We start from the raw sequence: 23981 nt of genomic DNA on the forward strand, positions 1-23981 counted from the left end.
CAAAATAAATAAATAAATAAATAAAGGTTACAGTTTTGCAATCTTCTGTGTGAATACTTTCTTTCTTTTTTCTTGTTTCTTATTGCACAAACATCACTCTATGAGCTGTAAGGATTTTAAAACTTAGCTTCAACTTGGCTTTATAGTGTAGTATAATTTATAGAGTAGTATAATTTTCAGTCCATTTGATTCAAGGCCCTACTAAACATATAACGCTATGCCTCAACCGATTTGATCTACCCTATCACTACGATATAGCTTGTATCCCAGTATAACAGTGTCCCATTGGTTATGTTCCTTCCACCAGGTCTCAGAGATGCCTATTATATTTATCTTTAATTTAGTGCAATATATTCCAACTCTCCCATGTTTCATAAGCTTCTGGCATTTGCATACAGACATTTCAAACAATATTTGTCATATCTACTCATAGGTGTTGGAAGGGGGGGACCACAGAGGCCAAGGCCTCCCCCCCAAATTGGAAGTGGATCTGCTCCCTGCTTTGTCCTGTCCCTCCTCTGCCAATCCCTGGTGGTCCAGAGGTGCAGCAGCATTCCTCACTGCTAACCCAGTTGGTGGTGGCTGCTGCTAGATCAGATTTCTTCAGCTGCTGAGCAGCTTCCTAACTGGCTCCACTAGTTAGCAAAAAAAAAAAAAAAAATTTAAATGAAAAGAAACCAGCAGAAAAGACAAGCTCCTATCATGCATGTCACTTGTAGAGAGATAACAGAGGAGAAAGCACAGAAGAATGGGAAGCAGAGCAAAAGAATGCTAATGAAGCTCCCTACAAGAATTCTGGGAGAAGAAACGATATGTCCCGTCACACTAGAAGCTCTTTTGAGCAGGCACTCACTCTCTCTTCTGTGTTTTGATGTATAGCAGCTATAGAAATGATTAGTAGTAGGATCCTAGTGGACATGAAGAGAGAAACATACTAAATTAATAGAGATCATAGCAACAGAGTTAAGGGAGGAAAGCAGGCCTACTGCACTTTTAAAAAAATAATTTAAAAAGTCTATTGTGTTGAAGATGTTAAGTAGTTTTGGAATCTACATCTGCTAGAACTGGGGTTAGCCAAGATGAGTACATGAAATAAAAACCTCTGCACTAGTCTTCAACCTTACTCATTAGTCATTACATTACACTATAATAAATATTACTAAGACTAGTCCTTTGCATTTCTACTAATAAATGCTTTTATACCTTTAATATCGCCTATGTCTAAAATTATTCTTGTTGTATATCACATCAAAGACAGTAAAATAAATGCCTAATAAGCATATAGAAAGAGACACCCAGATTAGTTAAAATACAACTTGTTCTGAGCAAAAATAACCAACCAGTAACACATTTTACCTTACCAACGAAAACAAAAATAAGCTATTTTTTTTGCCCGTTCCTTCCAGTACAGAACCCATATCAAAACAACGAGAACATTTAGCGTGCCAACGTTTGCGCGCTCTTTTCTTCTCCTCGCTCCGCCCTTAAGCCGAAACCCGACAAGCCTGTTGCAATACACTCTACGCACTGGCACTCCAAACACACAATGCTAGGCCAAATGGCGCATTGCAGGTACAAACCAACCAATCAGAGCCTTCGTCGCTTATCCCTCCCCCCCCCCTTTCCAAGTCCGCGCAGTAAAATAGTTCACGCAATGTGGATTCGGTCGCCTTTCCTTATTTTTGCTCAACTCCACTTAAATAAAAAATTTCATAATAACGTAGGCAGCATGCAGCACTGCTAAAAGCCGGAGGGGGGGGGGGGAAGAAGAAGCATATTTTGCGTTAGCTTCGACATTTATGGTGATCCTCGACTCGTCTAGTCGAGGCCCTTTGAGCGGTGGAAAAAGTGCGTTTGAGGTAGCAAAGGCGATTGCTAAACAAACTGCTGCTGGCGGACGGATTCGGCACAGAGGGAGGTGTTTATGAGAAGGAGTAGTCGACGTTTAAGGACCAGTTCGACTCGAGTCTGTGAGCTGTGCGGTCGTAATTGTGCCGTGGTGGAAAGTGTGGTTTTTTCTGCGTGCCTCGCATAATGGTGAGTGTGTTTGTTATACGTTTTATGTTAGCATAAGGAGAGGAGACTTTTCAATACAGTAGTATAAATTATGGGGGGAGAGAGGGGGGGGGGAAAGTTGGCATGTATAGGTGGCAAGTTTCTCAAGGGCTCGTGGCTGGGGTTTTTTTTTTGTCCCTTTTTTGAGAAACAACTAAACGAGTGTTAATCTTTTTTTTTTTTTTCTTTCTTCCTTTCATCAAAGATCTTTACTAAATCTGGTGAACGCTCCCCATTAGGAACGGGAGAAAAGCATACTATCGGCTGTATTTGCATGTTATTCTAGAACAAACCGAATCATGAAAAGGTTAATTTTTTTATTTTCCTTGGGGGTGAATGCAGATCCATATTGGACGGGGTTATCTTTGAATTAAGGGGGGTGTTTATATTTGTGGCTCAAAGCGAGGATGTTAAAAAAAGGAGCGGCTCTTTTATAGTATTTGCAAAGAGGGGGAGACTGTGTTGGGCATTGCTGTAGCCCTTCAAAACTAATGCAACTGACTTAAAGTCTTGCCACTCCAGAAGCGTTTTTGGTGCGCGCGTTCTAAAAACACACGTTATGCTACTCCGCGCGTTAATCTGCAGGTGTGATTTTATTTTTTTTATTTTTTTTTGGGGGGGGGGTTCCCCCCCTCTGTGCGCCTTGTTTTGAGGGGTCTTTGTAAAGAAGTGGTGGGGGAGAACGGAAAAAAAACAAAAAACCAACCACCACCCCGAAAGCAGCAGGACGTATTGGCCAGGTGCGCTCTCTCGAAGCGGGCTGGCTAGGGAAAGCTGCTGTCGCTGCTACTTCGCGTGGCTTTTTTTTTTCATACGGGGGCTGATGGCGCTATCTGGACTTGGAGAGCGCTTTAGCGGCTCCGGTGGTCCCTGATCCCGGTTTTGTGTGACCTGTAGCGTTGGGTCGTTGGCGAATTTGTGTCTCGTATAGGCCAGTACTGCAGTTGAGAGTAGGACGGGGGGTCCTGTATTTTGCGGCCCTGACCAGGATGTGTGGACTACATAAGGGTGTGTTTTTTTTTTTTTTTTTGTTTTTTTTTAACATGTGTCTTATTATTGTAAAAACCTTTGGCACTTAACATGCCTTTGAATTGTATAGCACGTTGTTGGTAACGGCTTTTCCCGGTGACTTGATATTTGCTCGTGTCCTGACAGTAATGGCGCCTTACTCCCCCAAGTAGGGTTTGCCGAACATAATTCAGTTCCTCAGATTTCCTGCTAAAGGTCCCCGGAGTGCTTGCATTGTGACGGAGGAAGCTTCCTTTAACAATATTCCTGTGGCCACTTGAAAACAAGGACTGTAGTACAGTCGTTAAGTTTGGGCCTCTTTCTGCCGCTGAAGTGCATGGACGCCTTGCGCCGTGGCCTGCTGCTTCTTGAGAATGGCGACTGGTCCCTGTGGGTCTACCTGTATGTTCCTCAGGTGACCTGCAATCGCGCGTTCAGGGGGAGTGTACAGTAGTCCCGAGATCACTGCAAAAGGAAATGCAAGTGTATAGCTGTTGTCGGTGTAATTACCTCTCTAAGTCATGTTCTATAACTATGGAGAAATGTAATTTTTAGTAAAGTTGTTTATCCCAGGACAAGCAGGCAGCCTAGTCTCGCATATGGGTGACGACATCCACAGAGCCCGGATGTGGACAGCCTAGCAAGCAGACTTGCTTGTAGAAACTCAGAAGTTTCAAGTCTAATGCACCCGCGCATGCGCGAGTGCCTTCCTGCCCAGCACAGGGCGCGTCTCCTCAGTTCTTAGTTTTTGGAGGTCGCCCATATGTGAGAATAAGACTGCCTGCTTGTCCTGGAATAAAGCACAGTTACTTACCGTAACGGTTGTTATCCAGGGACAGCAGGCACTGCTATTCTCATAACTCACCCACCTCCCCTGGTTGGCTTCTCTGCTAGCTCTCTGAACTGAGGGAAGGCACTCAAAACTTCTGAGTTTATACAAGCAAGTCTGCTTGCAGGCTGTCGGCATCTGGGCTCAGTGGGTAATGTCACCCATATGTGAGAATAGCTGCCTGCTGTCCCTGGATAACAACCATTATGGTAAGTAACTGTTTTATTCCAGGACAAGCAGGCAGTCTATTCTCACATATGAGCGACCTTCAAACTAAGAACCGAGGAGACGCGCCCTGCGGCAGACCCTGATTTTAACAGTACATGTCTTAGAAGGAATCAAAATATGAAACTTGATTTTAGATCTGCTCTTAAGTTTCAAGTGTGCATTATACAGTAATGTTTAAGGCTTTCTCACTGACCAAGGTAGGGTTGGTCCCCCCACCCCTCTTTTTTTTTTTTTTTTTTTTCTACAACTATCTACAAGGCAGTGGAGGGTGAAGTTGACTACTATCCCTAGGCTACAAGCAGCATTGATGGAAGACAAGACTGAACACTTGCTTTCTTAATTCATAGCTTATTGTATGTACTTGGATGGTTGCAGCATTGTAAAATCTTAGGTTCAGAAAATATGTGACTAGGTAGCAATCTGTGTAGATTAGGAGTTTGTGGTTTTAGTAACAATATTTATATCCAAGTTTAGATTCTTGTAAATTTTCTTTTTGAAAAGATGTAAATGGCAAAATATCTGAACTGTTCTGTTAGCTGGGCCTTGTAGTTCATATGACAAAACTTCAGTTTGTATTAAAAATGGACAAACTAAATATTGCCTTAATGCTTTCTAAACAATTGTATACAATGTGTTTCCCCAAAAATAAGACTTAACCCCGAAAATAAGCCTTAGCATCATTTTCAGGGTAGGTCTTAATATAAGCCCTACCCCAAAAATAAGCTCTAGTCCCGGGATTCGCCAGTGACTCTTCAACCTGGCCCCCCTCCACCACACAGCCGAACCCCTGCTGACCCTCCATCCTTCCCTCCCTGCTGAACGTGAGCAAGCCCTACCTTCATCCAAAGTAGGGTCGGGCCGGCAGCATGGCTGCTTTGCCTTGTCTGTCGTGGATTTCACTCTGCCACCTTACTGATATCATCAGTAACGCAGCAGAGTGAAATCCCCGATGGACAAGGCCAAGCAGCCTGTTTAGAGTGCTGCTGGCCCGATGCTACTTCAGATGAAGGTAGGGCTCGCTTGCACTCGGTGAGGAGGGAAGGATGGAGGGTCAGCAGGGGTTCGGCTGCATGATGGGGAGCTGGGGGGTGCTCATGGGTTCAGCTGCATGAGGGGAGGGAGGGAAAGATAGAAGCTGGGCAAACTTCTGCACAGGGGGATGGGAGGAAAGGAAAGAGGAAGAATTGGGGTGAAGGAGAGGCAAGGAGCGATGTTCATTGCATACCCTGAAAATAAGACCTAGTGCCTTTTTGGACCCCAAATGAATGACACTTGTTTTTTGGGGGTTAACACAGTAGTAGTATATTCATTACAATACTGTGCTGCCTTCAGCTGTAGACAAGCATGCAAGCAGTCTCTAATTAGACTTAAATTGATGATGGAAAAATTATGCCCAAAGATAATAGGTTGCACTATTTTTCAAAGGTCATAATTGTAGGTGTTCTTGCAGCTTGAGTCTCCAGTGTGGTTAGACTACTTACAGGGCTTAGATGTTGTAGAACAGAGGCCTGTAAGGTGATCACTGTTACAAGTTTTATGGCAACCATTCAGGTTTGGTCAAGCTTGCTTAAATTTAGTGTGTTTACCAGAGGCTGTTGCACTTCCAGAAGACTCTATACCAAGATCCTTCCATTTTAAAGCCTCTGATCAATATGCACGTCATTATATATGTGCTATAAAGATGATTGAAGGGGTTAATGCTTATGTTAAGAAGCAGTTGCCATTACACCTACAGTGTATATTACGTGGTATAGAATAAGACTATTCATCTAGTGCAGTGTTCTTCAACCTTTTGACACCTATGGACAGCAGTTGAAGAACATTGGGCTAAGTCTTAGGCTAGTCTCCGCCCAGTCCCCGCCCCATAATAGTACTACCGTATTTTCACGCAGATAACGCGCACCCGTGTAAGACGCGCACACGGGTATAGCGCGCAGAAACCACGATTTTATGTACAAAAACTTTTGTATACCGCACTCACGGGTATACCGCGCATGCAGCCCGACTGTCCTTTCGCCCACCCCGACTCTCCTCTGGCCACCCCGACTCTCCTCTGGCCACCCCGACTCTCCTTTCGCCCTCCCCGACTCTCCGTGCACTGTCCGGACTATCCGTGCGCTGTCCCAACTCTCCGTTCACCACAAGGAGATACTGACAAACCACTGAAAGAGATCCCAGGAACAACACCCAAAGACCCACTCAGTATGTGAACCAGTTGAGTGGAGTGGACTAGGGTAACTGGGGGGTGGAAATGGACCCGGAGTTTTCTCAGCAGAATTTCCCAGACCACCTCTTCCTCTCAACACATTGACACGCTAGTGGGTTTATTTTATAGCTTTTTCACTCCCTTCGGTCTGCCTGTCCCCCTTGAAGTCCTGTCCCCCCTTGAAGGTCTGTCCCCATCCTGAAAGCCTGATGCCCCCCCCCGACGTCCGATACATCCCCCCCCCGGGCAGGACCACTCGCACCCCCACCCCGAAGGACCGCCGACTCCCCGACAATATCGGGCCAGAAGGGAGCCCAAACCCTCCTGGCCACGGCGACCCCCTACCCCCACCCCGCACTACATTACGGGCAGGAGGGATCCCAGGCCCTCCTGCCCTCGACGCAAACCCCCCTCTCTCCAACGACCGCCCCCCCCAAGAACCTCCGACGGCCCCCCCCAGCTGACCCGCGACCCCCCTGGCCGACCCCCACGACACCCCCACCCCCCTTCCCCGTACCTTTGGTAGTTGGCCGGACAGACGGGAGCCAAACCCGCCTGTCCGGCAGGCAGCCAACGACGGAATGAGGCCGGATTGGCCCATCCGTCCCAAAGCTCCGCCTACTGGTGGGGCCTAAGGCGCGTGGGCCAATCAGAATAGGCCCTGGAGCCTTAGGTCCCACCTGGGGGCGCGACCTGAGGCACATGGGCCCAACCCGACCAAGCTTCCGGTTCAGGCGTAGGAGCCTTTGTGCACTGCAGCACTGAGGGAGCCGGGCCGAAGACAATGCTGACTTGATAGCACTGTGGACCGGCCTGATGCACGTGCCGGTCCTGTGGACCGGCAGGAAATTTCTGCGGACCGGCACCGGTCCACCTACTGGCGGTTGAAGAACACTGATCTGGTGTGCTCAGTATTAAGATTCCTTTTCCTGCCAGACAGACTTGGATTTGACACACTCCACGCGCATGTGTGTTGGGTAGCTCAAGGAGAGCTACATTTGTACTTGAGGCACTGGAGGGTTAATAGAAAGTCAGGAGGAGCTACAGTGTCTGGTGGATTAGTTTTCAAGCTTGAGTTCTGAACTTTATCCAGTTTTTGAATCCTTTATTTCCCTTACCTTGTTAGCTTTATCTCAAGAAGTTTCCCTTGAGAACTTGGTATGTGTGATTAATGTAGCTAACAAGTCAGTTTTATAAGTATTTGCTATAGTAATAGCAGTTCCTCTCCTGATACACATTAGGTATGGATTGTCCCCCACCCATTAATAGCACTGGATTTGAGAACTGATGCTGCTTAGAACCAGTTGGTAGTGGTATACCTATCAGCATATAGTGCAGGTTGGACTAATGCATCGGAACTTACGGTGGCAGACTTAACTCCCAATATGTAGCCTGCTGTGACTGGCCTGGTTAAGATCAGTGATCTATTATCCTTTTGCAAACCCAAATATTGATCCAGAGGCCTCGGCACAGCTGTGGGAACCTGTCAGGCAGCCATAGCCTCCACCAGTAGGGGTAGCCCATCCTCCTCATCCCAAAAATAAATCTGCAGAACCCTCTTATAGGGTTTCTTTTTTAAATTGAGATTTGTGTGTCAGTTCCCCTTTCTGAGGGAATAAATTTGTTCTGTCAACTTATTTTACTTGAAGTAGTTGAAGGCTTCCATTTACAGCATCTGGCACATTCCTTCCTAGGTAGGCCCCAGGGAATCTCTGGATGTAACTTTTGGGAAACCCCAGAGCTATCAGCAGCAGGTGCTATGGGTGCCAGTGGTTGACTACTGCCCCTGGCTTCAGATGCCCTGCATATGAGGGACCATTAATTATCATTTTCAGAAATGACAGGTACCAGTGTTTCTACTTTGTGGGTAGTTGTTGTGCTGGGGGTTCTTCTTGACAATGTCATCAGTTGCTTGTTACAGTTTGAACAAGTGATTTGTCCCTCTTCCTACCAGCAAATGGAGGTAAAGAACTGAACTTTCCAGTGCCTTTATCAGGAAATACTGGTTATTTATGGAATTCTAGAGTAGTTCTTTACTGATGATATTTAGGCTGGTGCTAGTCCTAGGCCTAGCTCCCCAGTATACAGGTTTCTGCCTCAGGCTTGACCACAGCATTACAGCCTCTGCCAATTAACTTGGTTGTGGGCGGGGGTGCTCTTGCACTATTGGCCCCAATTATCACCCAGGGGTGCCCAAGATTGAACAAGGCTACCATTCCACAGGAACATTTCCTGCAGAGGTGAGACCTCATCCCCCTCCCTACCTGCTTGTGAGTTCTGGGGGTCCACTGCAGTACCCAAATGCATTTGGATTACAGAACTGTATTGAAAAGAGGATTAAAGGAATGCATGAAGTCACTGTGGGGTTCCTGCAGGGGTACTCCATTTTTGGTGATGCCAAAACAAGATTTGCATATATAGAAGAAGCTATTGGATCCCCAGAATGAGACTTGGAATGCACAACTATTAGATCATCAGAACTATTAGAGCATCAGCTTTGCTCTGCATGTTTGCTCTAAGCCAGGAGTGTCCAACCTGCGGCTCAAGGGCTGCATGCGGCCCTGTGAAGTATTTTTTGTGCGGCCCCGGTCGAGGGCAATGCAGTGTTTTCCTCTGCTGCCCCCGGGTGTTTACCATCTTGCCGGCTCCCTCCTCTGTCTTGCTGCAGCGTTTGCGCATTTGTGCGGTCCCAGAAACATTTTTTTTTGGCCAATGTGGCCCAGGGAAGCCAAAAAGTTGGACACCCCTGCTCTAAGCTATTGTGTTGTGTCAAAACAATGATGAGTCTTTAATTGAATCTGATCAGAAAATTTCCCATATTTTTCCTTTGCATCCTAAGTGCTAGAACTGCCTGCAGGTATGGGTGGAGCTGCCATGGATCTTGGCAGGTATAGGTGGGGGTATGGGGGAGAGTTGCATTTCATCCTTCCCCACTGGCATCTAACATAAGTCTCCTAGCTATACTTTATTCCCCTGCTAAGGGAAATTTTTCTTAAACAAAAGGTTTGTTTGGACATAAACAGCCACTGCCGAGATCAGGGGACCACAAAGAAGTGTGTCCTGAGCTATATAGTTGTGTGATGTTTGTTTGTTTTTTTGTGTGGGGGGAGGGTTCTTTGTGGCCAGGGCAGGTTGACCGGCAGGCACAAGATGCATCCCTGTGGAAATAGTCAGCTTAGTACAGTTGCTGGCTCCTCTGTCCATAAAGGCCATTATCCCAGGACAAGCAGGCATGATATTCTCACATGTGGGTGACGTCATCTACGGAGCCCCAGCGCGGACAGCTTTTCAAGCAAACTTGATTGAAGTTTCAAGTTTGCACACTGCACCACGCATGTGCTAGCCTTCTTGCCCACTAGAGGGCGCATCCCCACCTCGTGGTCCTCAGTTCAATTTCATCCGCGGAGCCAGAAGCCCTGTGGAAAAAATTGTGCTCTTGTGCCTTCTGTCGCCACGGCTGTGTAGGGTATTTCGCGCGGTCGCTGCGTTTTTTTTTTGTCTTGTTTATTCTTTTTTTCCTGTCTTTTCAAAAAAAAAAAAATTCGTATTTCATCGCTACCGGGGGCTCCCGGTAGCCGTGGCCGAGGAACCTCGCTTGTTCCCGGCCTCTTTTGGGCCCATGTCCCGGCCCGTAACGGGCTTTAAAAAGTGCGGGCGCTGTGAACGGCTGCTATCGATCACTGATCCACACAGGTGCTGTTTGAGGTGCTTGGGGCCCCATCACCCGACAGCGTCCTGCGAAAAGTGTGCCACCTTCCAGAAGCGGGCACTCAAACGCCGCAAAGCCCGCATGGCAGAACTTTTCTCGGTCGAGTCCCCGCCCGGGAAGGCCTCGAGTTCGGCCTCGGCTTCGGCCTTGACCTCGGCCTCGACATCGGCCTCGACCTCAGCTTCGGGACCATCGGCTTCGCCTCGGGCCTCGTTGCCATCGAAGCAGCCGGCCTCATCCAAGGCCTCGGGTAAGTCTCCACTTCCCTCCTCAGCTCCAGGATCGTCCAAAAAGCCATCCTCGGGCTCTTCGGCGGGAGGGTCCACCTCTGTTAAACCCAAGATGCCCGCGTCCGCCGCCCCGAGGGAATACTCGAGACCGAGGTCGCCCTCTGAGGAGCAGCGGCAGGTCTTGCCACAGGGAATGTCAATCCCCGTGTTCCAAGACTTGCTCCGGGCGTTAATCGCCTCGGAGCTCACCGGGGCCATTGAACATCTGCAGCAGGCTTCGGCCTCGGCTGCTCCGGCCTCGGTGGCCCCGCAGTTGACGACCTCGGCCTCGGGTACCGGGGCTTCGGCTCCCGAGGCACCCACGGCCTCGACCTCGGCAGTACCCTCGGACCCGGCTTCGCGGGATCCGCCGGAGCGTAGCGCGCGCCCAAAGGACAAGGTGCGCCGGGTGCGGAGGATCTTGTCTTCGTCCTCGGAGTCCTCGCGGGGTTCATCGCCCTCGGGCAGGTCTCGGGCGAGGCGCCGGCCGAGGAAGGCCAAGCGGTCTCGGGCCTCGCCTCGGCGGCGCGGTTGCTCGTCGCCAGCCGGGGCCGAGGCCTTGCAGGTGAGGGACCTGCGGGTAGATAATCCCGTCTTGTTCCGGTCTCCGGCCAGGGAGAGCTCCCGGGCCTCCTCGCCGGGACCGAAGGGTCGGGCTTCGGTGCCTCGGACCCCGGGGGGATCCCCGAGGGGTTCCTTTAGACGCACCCGGTCTCCGACTCCGTTGAGGTCGCAGGATTGTGCCTCGTTGGGGTCGGGGTCCGGTAGGGAGCCCAGATATTCTCACGAGGCCTCTCCCTTCGGCTCCGCCGGCAAGTCTCGGTCTCCCTCTCCTCCTGCTAAACCTTCCTCTTTTACGAGGTTCGTGCAGGATATGGCGGCGGCTTTGGGTGTAGACTTGTCTGAAGGGTCCACTTACACCAAGGAGTTTTTAGAGGAGCAGGATCTTCCTGCCCCACCTCGGGAATCCCCGCGCCTTCCGGTTAACAAGGTCCTCTGCCAGACCTTCCTGAGGAATCTTGAGGCTCCCTTGACGGTCGCTGTGGTCCCCTCAAAAATGGAGTCGAAGTATCGCACCCTCCCCATCAAGGGGTTCGAGAAGGGCCAACTTTCTCACAATTCGCTCCTAGTGGAATCGGCGGTTAAGAAATCGCAGCCCTCCAGGGTCTCAGCCGCGGTCCCGCCGAGTAGGGAGGGCCGGACCTTAGACAAATTCGGGCGTCGTCTCTATGCGAACTCTCTCATGGCAACGAGGGTCCTGAACTACGCCTTTTCGTATTCGTCCTTCCTACGTACGATGGTGAAGGACCTCCCCTCTTTTCGTGAGGTGATGCCAGAGTCGCATAGGGACAGGTTTGCCACCTTCAGCTCTAATCTGGCCCAGCTGCGCCTATATTTGTTCCACGCAGTTTACGATGCGTTTGAACTTGCCTCGAGGGTATCGGCCTGTGCGGTGGCCATGCGCCGGCTGGCGTGGCTCCGTACCCTCGAGATGGAGGCGCATTTGCAGGAACGCCTGGCTAACTTGCCTTGCGTTGGGTCGGAATTGTTCGACGAATCTTTGGATGCGGCGACCAAGCGGCTTTCCGAACAGGAGCGCTCTCTGGCATCTCTGGTGCGGCCGAAGCCTAAGGCCCCTGCCCAGCGTCCCTTCCGGCAGCCACCGAGAAGGTACCCTCAGAAGTCTACGCCGGCCTTTTCCAGACCGCCGCCACGGCGTCCACCCCAACAGAATAGAGGTGGCCCCTCTAAGCCCGTTGCGCAGGGGGCGGCCAAGGCCGCGCCGTCCTTTTGACGGGGTGGGCGGTCGGGGGCGGGCCCCCACCGCGACATCATGCCACCCCCTCCCCATCGGGGGTCGGCTGACGGCTTTTGCCGGGGCCTGGTCTGCGATTACATCAGACGCATGGGTGCTCCGGACAATCTCAGAGGGCTATTCGCTCAACTTCTCCAGTCCGCCTCCGGACTTGCCTCCCGGAGCTTGTCCTCCCAATCGGAACCAGTTGGCCCTTCTCATGGAAGAAGCCAGGGCCCTGTTGAGCCTCCGGGCGGTCGAGGTGGTACCTCGCGAGCAGATGGGCCAGGGGTTTTACTCCCGTTACTTTTTAGTCCCAAAAAAGACCGGGGACTTGCGCCCCATCTTGGACCTCCGGAAGCTTAACAAGTTCCTGGTCCGGGAGAAGTTCCGTATGTTATCGCTTCCGGTTCTCTATCCGCTATTGGAGGAGGGGGATTGGATGTGCTCCCTGGACTTGAAGGAAGCGTACACCCATGTTCCGGTGCATCCCGCTTGCCGCAGGTTCTTGCGTTTTCAAGTCGGGGATTTGCACCTGCAGTATCGGGTTCTTCCCTTCGGTTTGGCCTCGTCCCCTCGGGTATTCACCAAGTGTATGGTAGTGGTTGCGGCGGCCCTGCGCTCGCGGGGTCTACAGGTCTTTCCCTACCTGGACGATTGGCTGATCAAGGCCTCGTCCAGGGAGGGGGTTATCTTAGCGACCCAACAGACTATCAGTCTTCTGCAGGACCTGGGGTTCGAAGTGAACTTTCCCAAGTCTCAATTGTGCCCGGCGCAGTCTCTCCAATTCATTGGAGCCGTGCTGGACACGGTTCGCCTCCGCGCTTTTCTCCCCCCGCTTCGGCGGGAGGCTCTGCTTCGGTGGAGCCGCCACTGTCAAGGGCAGTCGGAGGTGTCGGCCCAGAGCATGATGATTTTGCTGGGTCACATGGCGTCGACGGTTCACGTCACGCCTTTCGCTCGCTTGCACCTGCGGCTCGCGCAGTGGACTCTGGCGTCGCAGTGGCGGCAGGATCGCGATCCGGTGTCTTCCCGGATATCAGTGACTCCTTGTTTACGTCGATCGCTCCGTTGGTGGACCGGCTCTTCCAATCTGTCCGGGGGTTTGCTGTTTCTCGTTCCACCTCACAGCAAGGTCCTGACCACGGACTCCTCCGAGTACGCGTGGGGAGCTCATCTGGACGGCCTGAGGACGCAGGGTCTGTGGTCGGCAGAGGACCGCCGATGTCACATCAATGTGCTGGAGCTTCGCGCCATTTTTCTGGCCGCACGAGCTTTTGTCCACCTGCTGCACGACCAGGTGGTGCTCGTGCGGACCGACAACCAAGTGGCGATGTACTATGTCAACAAACAAGGGGGTACGGGCTCTTGGCCTCTGTGTCAGGAGTCTCTTTGCCTTTGGGAATGGGCGATCTCCCAGAACATATTCCTGCGGGCGGTGTACATTCAGGGAGAGCAGAACCAGCTGGCAGACAAACTCAGTCGTCTTCTCCAGCCGCACGAATGGTCTCTGAACTCCCGAGTACTTCGCGAGGTCTTCGACCGCTGGGGAACTCCTCAGGTGGATCTGTTTGCCTCTCCGGAGACTCGCAAACTGCCCCTCTTTTGCTCTCGGATTTACTCTCAGGATCGTCTCGAGGCGGATGCCTTCCTCCTCGAATGGGAGGGGAGGTTCCTTTATGCGTTTCCACCGTTTCCTCTAATTTTGAGAACGCTGGTTCATCTCAGATCGACCGGAGCCTCCATGATCCTCATTGCACCTCGTTGGCCCAGGCAGCCCTGGTTCTCCCTGCTTCTTCAACTCAGTGCCAGGGAACCTCTGCTTCTGCCGGTGTTTCCCTCTCTGCTGTCTCAGAGTCGGGGTTCGCTGTTACATCCCAATCTTCAGTCTTTACATCTGACTGCTTGGTTTCTCTCCCCCTGACTTCAATTCCGGTGTCTCGGGCCGTGAGGGACATTTTGGAGGCCTCGCGCAAGGTCTCGACTCGGCTTTGTTATGCCCAGAAGTGGACCAGGTTTACATCCTGGTGTTCTTTGAATCGTCTGGAACCGAGTTCGGTGCCTGTGGCTTCGGTTCTGGATTATCTATTGCATTTATCTGAATCTGGTCTGAAGACGACTTCTATTCGGGTACATCTCAGTGCCATTGCTGCATTCCATCGGCACCTTGAGGGTCGTTCTCTCTCTCTTCATCCTCTGGTGACTCGTTTCATGAAGGGTTTAGTGAATGTCCATCCTCCTCTGAAACCTCCTCCGGTGGTGTGGGATCTTAATGTGGTCTTGGCTCAGCTGATGAAGCCTCCCTTTGAGCCCATCGACAAGTCGCATCTTAAGTTTCTTACCTGGAAAGTGGTATTTTTGATTGCGCTCACGTCTGCTCGTCGGATTAGTGAACTGCAATCCTTGGTGGCGGATCCTCCTTTCACGGTGTTTCATCATGATAAGGTGGTTCTTCGCACCCATCCAAAATTCTTACCTAAAGTTGTGTCTGATTTCCACCTCAATCAGTCTATTGTCCTTCCGGTGTTTTTTCCGAAGCACCATTCTCATCCTGGTGAGGCGGCGCTTCATACGCTTGACTGTAAGAGGGCGTTGGCTTTTTATCTTCAACGCTCCAAGTCTTATCGGAAGGTTCCTCAATTGTTTTTGTCCTTTGATCCTAATCGTTTAGGACACCCGGTTTCGAAGCGCACCTTGTCAAACTGGTTAGCTGCTTGTATTTCCTTTTGCTACGCTCAGGCTGATCTCCCGCTTTCGGGTCGAGTTACGGGTCATAAAGTCCGAGCGATGGCAGCTTCCGTGGCTTTCCTCCGATCCACGCCTATGGAGGACATTTGTAAAGCTGCCACTTGGTCTTTGGTTCATACGTTCACCTCCCACTACTGTCTAGACACTTTGTCCAGAAGCGACGGCCGGTTTGGCCAGTCGGTGTTACGTAACCTGTTTTCATAATTTGCCATCCTCCCACCTACCCTTTTTTTGGTTGGCTTGGAGGTCACCCACATGTGAGAATATCATGCCTGCTTGTCCTGGGATAAAGCACAGTTACTTACCGTAACAGGTGTTATCCAGGGACAGCAGGCATATATTCTCACAACCCGCCCACCTCCCCGGGGATGGCTTCTTTGCTATGATATGGAACTGAGGACCACGAGGTGGGGATGCGCCCTCTAGTGGGCAAGAAGGCTAGCACATGCGTGGTGCAGTGTGCAAACTTGAAACTTCAATCAAGTTTGCTTGAAAAGCTGTCCGCGCTGGGGCTCCGTAGATGACGTCACCCACATGTGAGAATATATGCCTGCTGTCCCTGGATAACACCTGTTACGGTAAGTAACTGTGCTTTTTGATCCAGAATTAGTGCTTATACAAAGCATACGAGTCCTGACAACTGGAGTTGTAAGTCCCCCAAATCGTGAGCTGTTGCAGAAGAAATCACATGCTCTTTGTCTTCAGCTCCGTCTCCTTCCTCAGTGGGCTGTACTGTCGCTTCATATTTTTTTTTCCTTCTGCAAACAAGCTGGAAGATGTCTCTCTGATCTGCTCTGAGAAGTTATTTTGGTTTTTTTAAAATATGATTTTGAGGCTTTGGTGTTCAAGATCTCCCAGGCACAGTTGCCCCAGTGGTTCTGGGGCAACTGTGCCTGGGAGAGGGCACAGACCCTCTGCTAGCAGGGCAACAATAAAGGAACCTGTCTAGCTAGCCTGCACAACCAGTTAAGGAGCTCGGGCATTGTTTCCCTAGGAGCAAGGTTCGCCCCTGATTTATCAGGTGCTTGAGCGCAGACTTGATTGACCCTGTAGTGGTCCAGGAGGGCTTGCTGGGTGCTTGCTGTCTTTTCTTCCCCCTGTTGCTGTGTACAGATTTTGTGGGAGTCTGAGGTCTCGGTCCAATGTCAGCTCAAAGATTGAAAGGCCCAAAATTGAGGACTTAACTACTTTTGAGGCAAAGGTCTTCACTATCTAGCTCCAGTGAACGCTGAAGCATAGTACAGCACAGCGAGTAAGGCCTTTACAGCCTATGGGAAAATTGGGAGGGGGGGGGCTCTTAAAAATAGTGTTGGTAGTTTCAGAGGCTAAGATATATAGCGTCTTCACCTCCAAATCCCCTTCCTCAATTTTTTGTAACTTGCTGCTGTGGTGGCCATCTTGGATTTCCAGATTTTTGATTAGAAAGCCTCCACCTTAGAAACCTCAATTTTACTTAAATCAATTTTTATGGACTCGGACCTTTCTACTGTATCATGTCAGGTTTGTGCTGGATGGTCAGCTGAGGAACATCCATGTATCGTGGCACACATGGGGTGGGGGGTGAAGGCCTTGAGCTTAACCCTCTTTTGTACCTCCTATCGTGGCACACATGGGGTGGGGGGTGAAGGCCTTGAGCTTAACCCTCTTTTGTACCTCCTAGCACTGAGCAGAGTTTTTTATAAAGGAGCTCATGCCAGAGAGGAAATCCTTCCCGGAGCCCTTGGAGAGTGATTTGATGAAACATAAGTGTGTGGATCCTTAATGGCCTATGAGACAAGGTGAGCCTATAAAGGGGTCCTCTGGGCTTCCTACTCGGGGGTCCTGAACCCTGGTTTTGTGAGTCTTATGGAAAGCTGGCCCGGAAGTTCCTCCCTGCCATTAGAATTGACATCAGGTGGCGTGAATTGGTCTGCCCCGCGCTGGGGAAGATAAGCAGGGAGAGTTAAGACCTCGGCACTGGCCTGTTCCCTGATTGTGGTGGCGGCAGCCTGTTCCCCAATGGTGGTGGCTTGGGGGAGTGCAGGGAGAAGTAAAGAAAGAAAGGGGGGACAGGGAGACAGACAGAAAGAAAGAAGAGAAAGGGGCATAGAGAGAAAGAAAGAAAGGGCATGGAGAAAGAAAAAAAAAAAGGGGGGGGCACGGAGAAAGAGAGAGAAAGACAGACATAGAAAGAATGGGGGCATGGATAGAGAGAAAGGAAGAAGGGGGCAGGGTGAAAGAAATAAAAAGTTGGGGGAGGGAAGGAGACATGCCAGACCAGGGGAAAGGAAGGAGGGAGGGAGAGGAAAGAAAGATGTCAGACCATGAAAATAGGGACAGAAGAAGAGAGAGATAGAAGGGAAGGTAAGACATGGAAACGTAGATTTTGAAAAGAAAGCAGCAAAATTGAATATTAAGTTAATGCCAAAGATGGATGCAAGGCAGAAAGTGAAGACAGAGAGAAACAGTTAAAGGACAAGAAGGCCCTGGAAACAGTTAAAAGCACAGAAAAATAAAGTCACCAGCCAACAAAGATAGGGAAAATGATTTTATTTTTAATATAGTGATTAAAATGTCAGTTTTGAGAAAGGAAAGATATGAAACTTTAAAATGTGAGGGCTGCAGAAAAATAGGGTATTTGGAGGGCCGCAGAAAAAAATAGTTTGACAATTTTGCAAAAAGTAAAACTCTTTATAGTTTATAAATCTTTCCTTTAACTGTTAAAGGAAAGATTTATAAACTATAAAGAGTTTTACCTCATGCAAAGTTGTCATTTCTTTAATAAGACATTAACTATTTTTTCTGCGGCCCTCCAAGTACCTACAAATCCAAAATGTGGCCCCACTAAGGGTTTGAGTTTGAGACCACTGACCTAGCCCCTCATTGCATGCTTCTCTGATAAAAAGTTTCTGATTTGGAACTAGAAGACAAGTCAAAGGATAACTATGCCTAACTGCCAGAGTGAATCTTCATTTTTAGGAGATTCGGGGTCTTGAGCAGAGGCCAATTGTCAGGAGATGATGGCCCTTGACCCAAGGGGAGGACCCATCAGTACACCACCTCTTCAAGCAGACAGCATTACTGGAATAGGTTCCCTGTAGGAATTTTAATCTGGAAGTGCCACATTAGTGGTCTGTTATGAGTGGCTGTCTGCATTTTTCCATTGCATCTAGCATTACTTTGCCAGTCATGAAGCATTGGGAGATCCTGAAGGACTCTTTGCAGGTTGCTAGGACAATGTCAAAGCTGTATCTCATGGCTCCTGAACTTTAACAACTGTTTATGCATCCTAAAGGAGAGTTCTTGGTAGCACAAGTTACAAAGCATATTTCCCTACCTAGTGTGTGTGGGGGGGGTTTCTTCCCCCCTCCTTTTTTATTTTTATTTTTTTTTAAGATTACAGGGTAGATGTTGCTCTCAACACAGTTCAATATCTTGGCCTTGGGAATCAAGGCGACAGCGGTGGCCTCGCGTCACTTGCTTGCCATACCAGATTGCGTTGGACTCCCTGATCAGATGTCATTTTATCTCAACTGGTGATGATAGGGGTTGACTATGTAGCAGGTGCTTTGTATGATCAGTCATGAGTAAGATTTCTGTTTATGCCATCTCTGCTCATAGAATGCTCTGGATCAGGCAATGGGTGGTAATTGCAGTTTTTAAAGCAACGCTAAGCAGGCTCCCTCTTAAGGGGCAGATGTTTTTTTTGGTAAGGGAGTAAACCATATGACTAGTGTGGCAGATCACCCTAAAGCTTTGCCCGACAACAGATTGCGAGTCCCAAGTTTATTGTAAGTTTGAATGCTTATCAAAATACTAAGTGTTAGAGGACTGGGTTGAGCTAATTTTCTAGGCTCTCTACATTTTCATAATGTATTCGGGAAGAGCCTCAACCCAGAGATATTAAGGATCTAGACAGCTATGGCAGCACTATGTTACCACAGTCCTTTGGTTCTTGCACTACAGCAGCCTCCAGGAAATCCCAATTATGTCTGTTCTGTTGGCCTACCTCTACAGATAGGCAGGAGGTTGGCTGCTTTTGGGGAGGTTCTGGAACTGATTTGCTCTGAACACTGGGTGCTAGGCATCATTCAAGAAGGTTACTTGCTTGAATTCTGTCACCCACTATTTGTGGACTCTATGGCCGGGCAGCCAGAGAAAGCAGTCAAATTTCAGACAGTGACAAGGCTCTTAGACATATGAACCATAGGTTGTGTCTCCAGAAGAATCGGGCTTAAGCAGATACTCTATATACTTCGTAGTATGACTTGGATAACTGGAGACCCATCCTGGATCTGAAGTATATTGATGTTTTCCAAGTTTATTATAAGCACATAAGCATGGCCTCTGCCGAGTCAGACCATAGGTCCATCATGCCCAGCAGTCCGCTCCCGCGGCGGCCCCCCAGGTCAATGACCTGTAGTGATCTATTACTCAAGAGCATTTTGTCTTGTATAGTAACCCTCTAATTGTACCCCTGGATTCCCTTACCCCTCAGGAATTCGTCCAATCCCTTTTTGAAACCCAAAACCGTACTCTGCTCAACCACCCCCTCTGGAAGCGCATTCCAGGTGTCCACCACCCTCTGGGTAAAGAAGAACTTCCTAGCATTTGTTCTAAAACTATCTCCCTTCAATTTTTTTGAGTGTCCTCTAGTTCTTGTTGCCCCCGCCAGTCTGAAAAATCTGTCTCTCTCTACCTTCACTATACCCTTCATGATCTTATAAGTTTCTATCATATCCCCTCTAAGTCTCCTCTTTTCTAGGGAAAAGAGCCCCAACTTCTCCAGCCTCTCAGCATACGAGAGGTTTTCCATGCCCTTTATCATTTTTGTCGCTCTTCTCTGGACCCTCTCGAGTATCGCCATATCTTTCTTTAGGTACGGCGACCAGATTTGATTAATCGCTTATTTCAAATTCTAAGTAATGTACAGTACAGTTAAATTACAGAATAGAGGGAAACAGACATGACTAACAAAGTATTTAAACATAATAAAATTCATTAAATACATAAAAGGTCAAACATAAGGTGAGTTTAGAGAAGAAATACAATTTAGTTCCAAAAAAACAATTAAGGTAAATAACACATTGGGAAAGACAACTCATTATAATATTATGGAAGAATTAAAGGCATAGGCAATTCATTTAATCCTTGAATGCATCTTTAAAAAGAAAACCCTTAAGTTTACTCTTAAATTTTTCCAAAACCCTTTCTTCTCTTAAATAAATTGGAAGGGCATTCCAAGCTTGAGGAGCCGTAACTGAGAAGATGGATTGGTGCCATGTATTAATAACTTTTAAAGAAGGGACGACCAATAGATGTTGGTCATTTGACCTTAGTACTCTAGATGTAGTATATGGGATCAAAACTTTATAGATGAATGCTGGGGTTTTAAATATCATGGACTTAAAAGTAAGCAGACATAATTTATACATTGTGATGAGCGACTGGAAGCCAGTGTGCCTTCTCAAGTAGGGGTGTTACATGATCAAATTTTTTAGCTTTCTCAATAAGTTTGATTGAAGCATTCTGAATAATTTGTAAGCATCTAATTTCTTTTTGGAAATGACCAAAGAATGAACCAGTATATTTAGATTTTGGGCATAAAAATTTAGACATTGAACGAATTTGGCAGAGTCGATAGAAAGTGGATTTTACAACTTAACTAACATGATCATGATAGGTTAATTTATCATCAAAGAGAATCCCAAGAATCCTGATCTTATGAATCGATTTCAAAGCAATGCCTTTAATGGTGATTGGAGAGGAAAGAGTATGACTGTCTTTCCATGTTTTGCATGGACACCATTTGATCAGTCATTGTGGCAGTAGCTCCAGGGGAATTATTAGCCTCCCTGGATTTAGCGGAGGCCTATTATTCCTGGAGCACAAAGTATCTGAGGTTCCATGTTCTGGAGTGATCTTTCCATTGTTCATGCTCCCCTTTGGTCTGGCAACAGCACTATACACATTCACCAAAATGATGGTAGTGGTACATCTCCGTAAGGCAGGAATACAGATGCATCTGTACTTGGACAATTGGTTGATCAGAGCCCATCCAGGTTGCAGAGGAAAAAAAGCAGTAGTGAAAGTGGTCCAATTGTTGCAGAACCTGGGTTGAATAGTCAACTTCTGAAATAACAGTTTATATACTGCAGGACCGTGAAGTTCTATGCGGTTTACAATGATTAGAAAGATGCTACAAATTGAATGGAACATACATAGTTAGAAATTAGTGGCTAACAGTTTACGGGATCAGATTTAGGGGAGATATTGTGATGGGAGCGATTGTACAGATTCGTTACCTAGGTTGCGCATGGGTGGGATATGGTTATACCAGGCTACAATCTACTTCGTCGGGACAGAGAGGGCAAGTTAGGAGGGGGGGTAGAACTATACACTAAGGATAATATAAAAACTACCAGAATCACAGAGGTTAGATACACAAGGGAATCACTTTGGGTAAACCTGGCCAGAGGGAATGAAAAATGCCTTTACCTCGGTGTGGTATACAGACCCCCAAGACAACAGGAAGAAAAAGACAAGGAATTGATTGAAGACATAGAGAACATCACTTTGCGTGGTGACACAGTACTGTTAGGGGACTTCAATATGCCAGATGCAGATTGGAACACACTCTCTGTGATTACGAGTGGTAGCAGAAGAATATTAACCTCCATTAAGGGTGCACAACTCAAACAAATGGTATTAGAGCCCACAAGGGAACAGACAATACTGGACCTGGTACTCACCAATGGAGACAGTGTCTCAGAGGTATCAGTAGGAGACACGTTGGCCTCCAGTGACCACAACATGGTATGGCTCAACCTCAGGAAAGGCTTCTCTAAATCAAACACAGCAACGAGGGTCCTCAACTTTAGGGGCGCAGACTTTGACCACATGAGAGACTTTGTCCATCAAGAGCTGCAAAACCATGCAGAAACTGACAATCTGGAAACTATGTGGTCAAATCTGAAATCCATCCTGAACGAAGCAACTAACCGCTACATTAATACAGTAAGCAAACGCCGGAGAAACAAAAGACCACAATGGTTCAACAAGGAAATTTCGGACCTCATCAAAAAGAAACAAGAAGCATTTATCACCTACAAACATCTTGGGAAGAGGGAGGCAAGGGAAGACTATCTGGTCAGATCGAAAGCTGTCAAAGTAGTCAAGGAGGCCAAACTACGAACAGAAGAAGATCTAGCACGAAACATTAAAAAAGGGGATAAATCCTTCTTCAGGTACATTAGCAACAGGAAGAGAAACAAGGATGGGATAGAGCGCCTTAGGCAGTCAGATGGAAACTACGCAGAATCTGATTCTACCAAGGTAGAACTACTAAACGAATACTTCTGCTCAGTATTCACCTGTGAAGCACCGGGAGCTGGTCCGCAACTACAGATAAGAGACAGTCAAAAAGACCTATTCAAAGATTTTGAGTTTACACCCAGTGGCATCTACTACGAACTTTCAAAACTCAAAGTAGGCAAAGCCATGGGACCAGACAATCTACACCCCAGGGTGCTCAGAGAGCTGTGTGAAGTTTTAGCTGAACCACTATCCGTGCTCTTCAATCTTTCCATGCACACGGGAAGAGTACCCCTGGACTGGAAAACAGCTAACGTAATTCCACTCCACAAAAAGGGCTGCAGAACAGAAACAGAAAATTACAGACCGATGAGTCTCGCATCCATAGTGTGCAAACTCATGGAAACACTGATCAAACAGGAACTCGACCAAATACTAGAAGAAGAAAATCTACGTGATCCACACCAACACGGATTTACCAGGGGAAGGACCTGCCAATCTAATCTGATTGACTTCTTTGACTGGGTGACTAGTCATCTGGATGCCGGGGAGTCCCTGGACGTGATTTATTTGGACTTCAGCAAAGCTTTTGACAGCGTCCCACACCGCAGGCTGTTAAACAAACTAAAATCTATGGGATTAGGGGATACACTCACTACATGGGTTAGGGATTGGCTAAGCGGTAGGCTTCAAAGGGTGATGGTAAACGGTACCCCCTCCAAAACATCAGCAGTGACAAGTGGAGTACCACAGGGCTCCGTCTTAGGGCCGATTCTATTCAATTTATTCATAGGAGATATTACCCAAGGGCTTAGAGGAAAAGTATCACTGTTTGCCGATGACGCCAAACTATGCAACATAGTAGGTAAAAGCAGTGTGCCTGACATTATGACGCAGGACCTACGGCAGCTGGAACGTCAACTTGGCAGCTAAGCTTCAATGCTAAAAAATGTAAAGTGATGCACCTAGGTAAAAAAAATCCACACAGAACTTACACACTAAATGGTGAAACCTTGTCCAGGACCAAGGCAGAACGTGATTTAGGAGTGATCATTAGTGATGATATGAAGGCTGCCAATCAGGTGGAGATGGCTTCGTCCAAGGCAATACAAATGATGGGCTGCATCCATAGGGGTTTTGTCAGCAGAAAACCTGAAGTCATAATGCCGTTGTACAGATCCATGGTGAGACCTCATCTGGAGTATTGTGTTCAATTCTGGAGACCGCACTACCGGAAAGATGTGTTGAGAATGGAGTCGGTTCAGCGAATGGCTACCAGGATGGTCTTGGGGCTCAGGGAACTCACGTACGAAGAAAGGCTAAAAAAACTGCGGATCATGGGTAATGAGATTCAAGATGGCGATGAGAGCGGACGCCTGAGAGTGAGGCTCCCTCTCTTGTTCTCGGCCGGCGTTGCTTGTTCTCTGAATTAGCAGTTCTCTTACCTTAACATGGGTAAGAGGAAAGGAGCCCTCCGCGCAACCCTCCAGCGGCGGTAGCGGCATCGCGTCTGGTGCAGAGCACAATCGAGGAAGCTTTGGCCCGATCGGGCGAATCAGCGGTGGCTACTTCAGGGGTGAGCCCGAATTCGTCGGGCAAACTCCGCCAGCAGCTTCGGGCGATGTTAAGCCCGGAACAGAGGCAGCCACCCCCACAACCTGGAAGCAATGCAGTTCTGGGAGTTCCTGATGCATCATGGACCCGGGAGGAGTCTTTGATCCTCAGTGAAGGAGGGTTGGTAGCTCCAAGCTCATCTGGAGCCGAAGAAGAAGCTGCAGTACACCGACAGCTTACCCACACTGCATGAGAGGAGAGAGGAGCTTCGGGAGGAAGTAAGATCA

The 23981-nt window shown here is 48.4% G+C and overlaps 1 protein-coding gene and 1 long non-coding RNA gene across 3 annotated transcripts in view; one reads left to right on the forward strand and one right to left on the reverse strand.

Moving 5' to 3' along the window:
- Positions 1-461: 461 nt before the first annotated feature.
- Positions 462-1515, reverse strand: LOC117356883. The gene is made up of 3 exons (XR_004538728.1): positions 1362-1515; positions 854-908; positions 462-635 (listed from the first exon to the last, which is right to left on the reverse strand). It is a non-coding gene; the product is annotated as an uncharacterized LOC117356883 (long non-coding RNA).
- Positions 1516-1723: 208 nt separating this feature from the next.
- Positions 1724-23981, forward strand: part of LOC117356299 (calmodulin-1-like) — a 112655-nt gene continuing 90397 nt past the window's right edge. Inside the window, exon 1 of one of the 2 annotated variants that reach the window (XR_004538613.1) lies at positions 1724-2037. Coding sequence is in view for 1 of the 2 variants with exons in the window: in XM_033935347.1 (XP_033791238.1) it covers positions 2035-2037 (3 nt within the window). In the remaining variant the exon portion in view is untranslated. The remainder of the gene's footprint in view (positions 2038-23981) is intronic. The other variant, XM_033935347.1, reaches the window with a different exon arrangement.

The sequence above is a fragment of the Geotrypetes seraphini genome, chromosome 3, assembly GCF_902459505.1.
Source record: "Geotrypetes seraphini chromosome 3, aGeoSer1.1, whole genome shotgun sequence".
Lineage (NCBI taxonomy): Eukaryota > Metazoa > Chordata > Amphibia > Gymnophiona > Dermophiidae > Geotrypetes > Geotrypetes seraphini.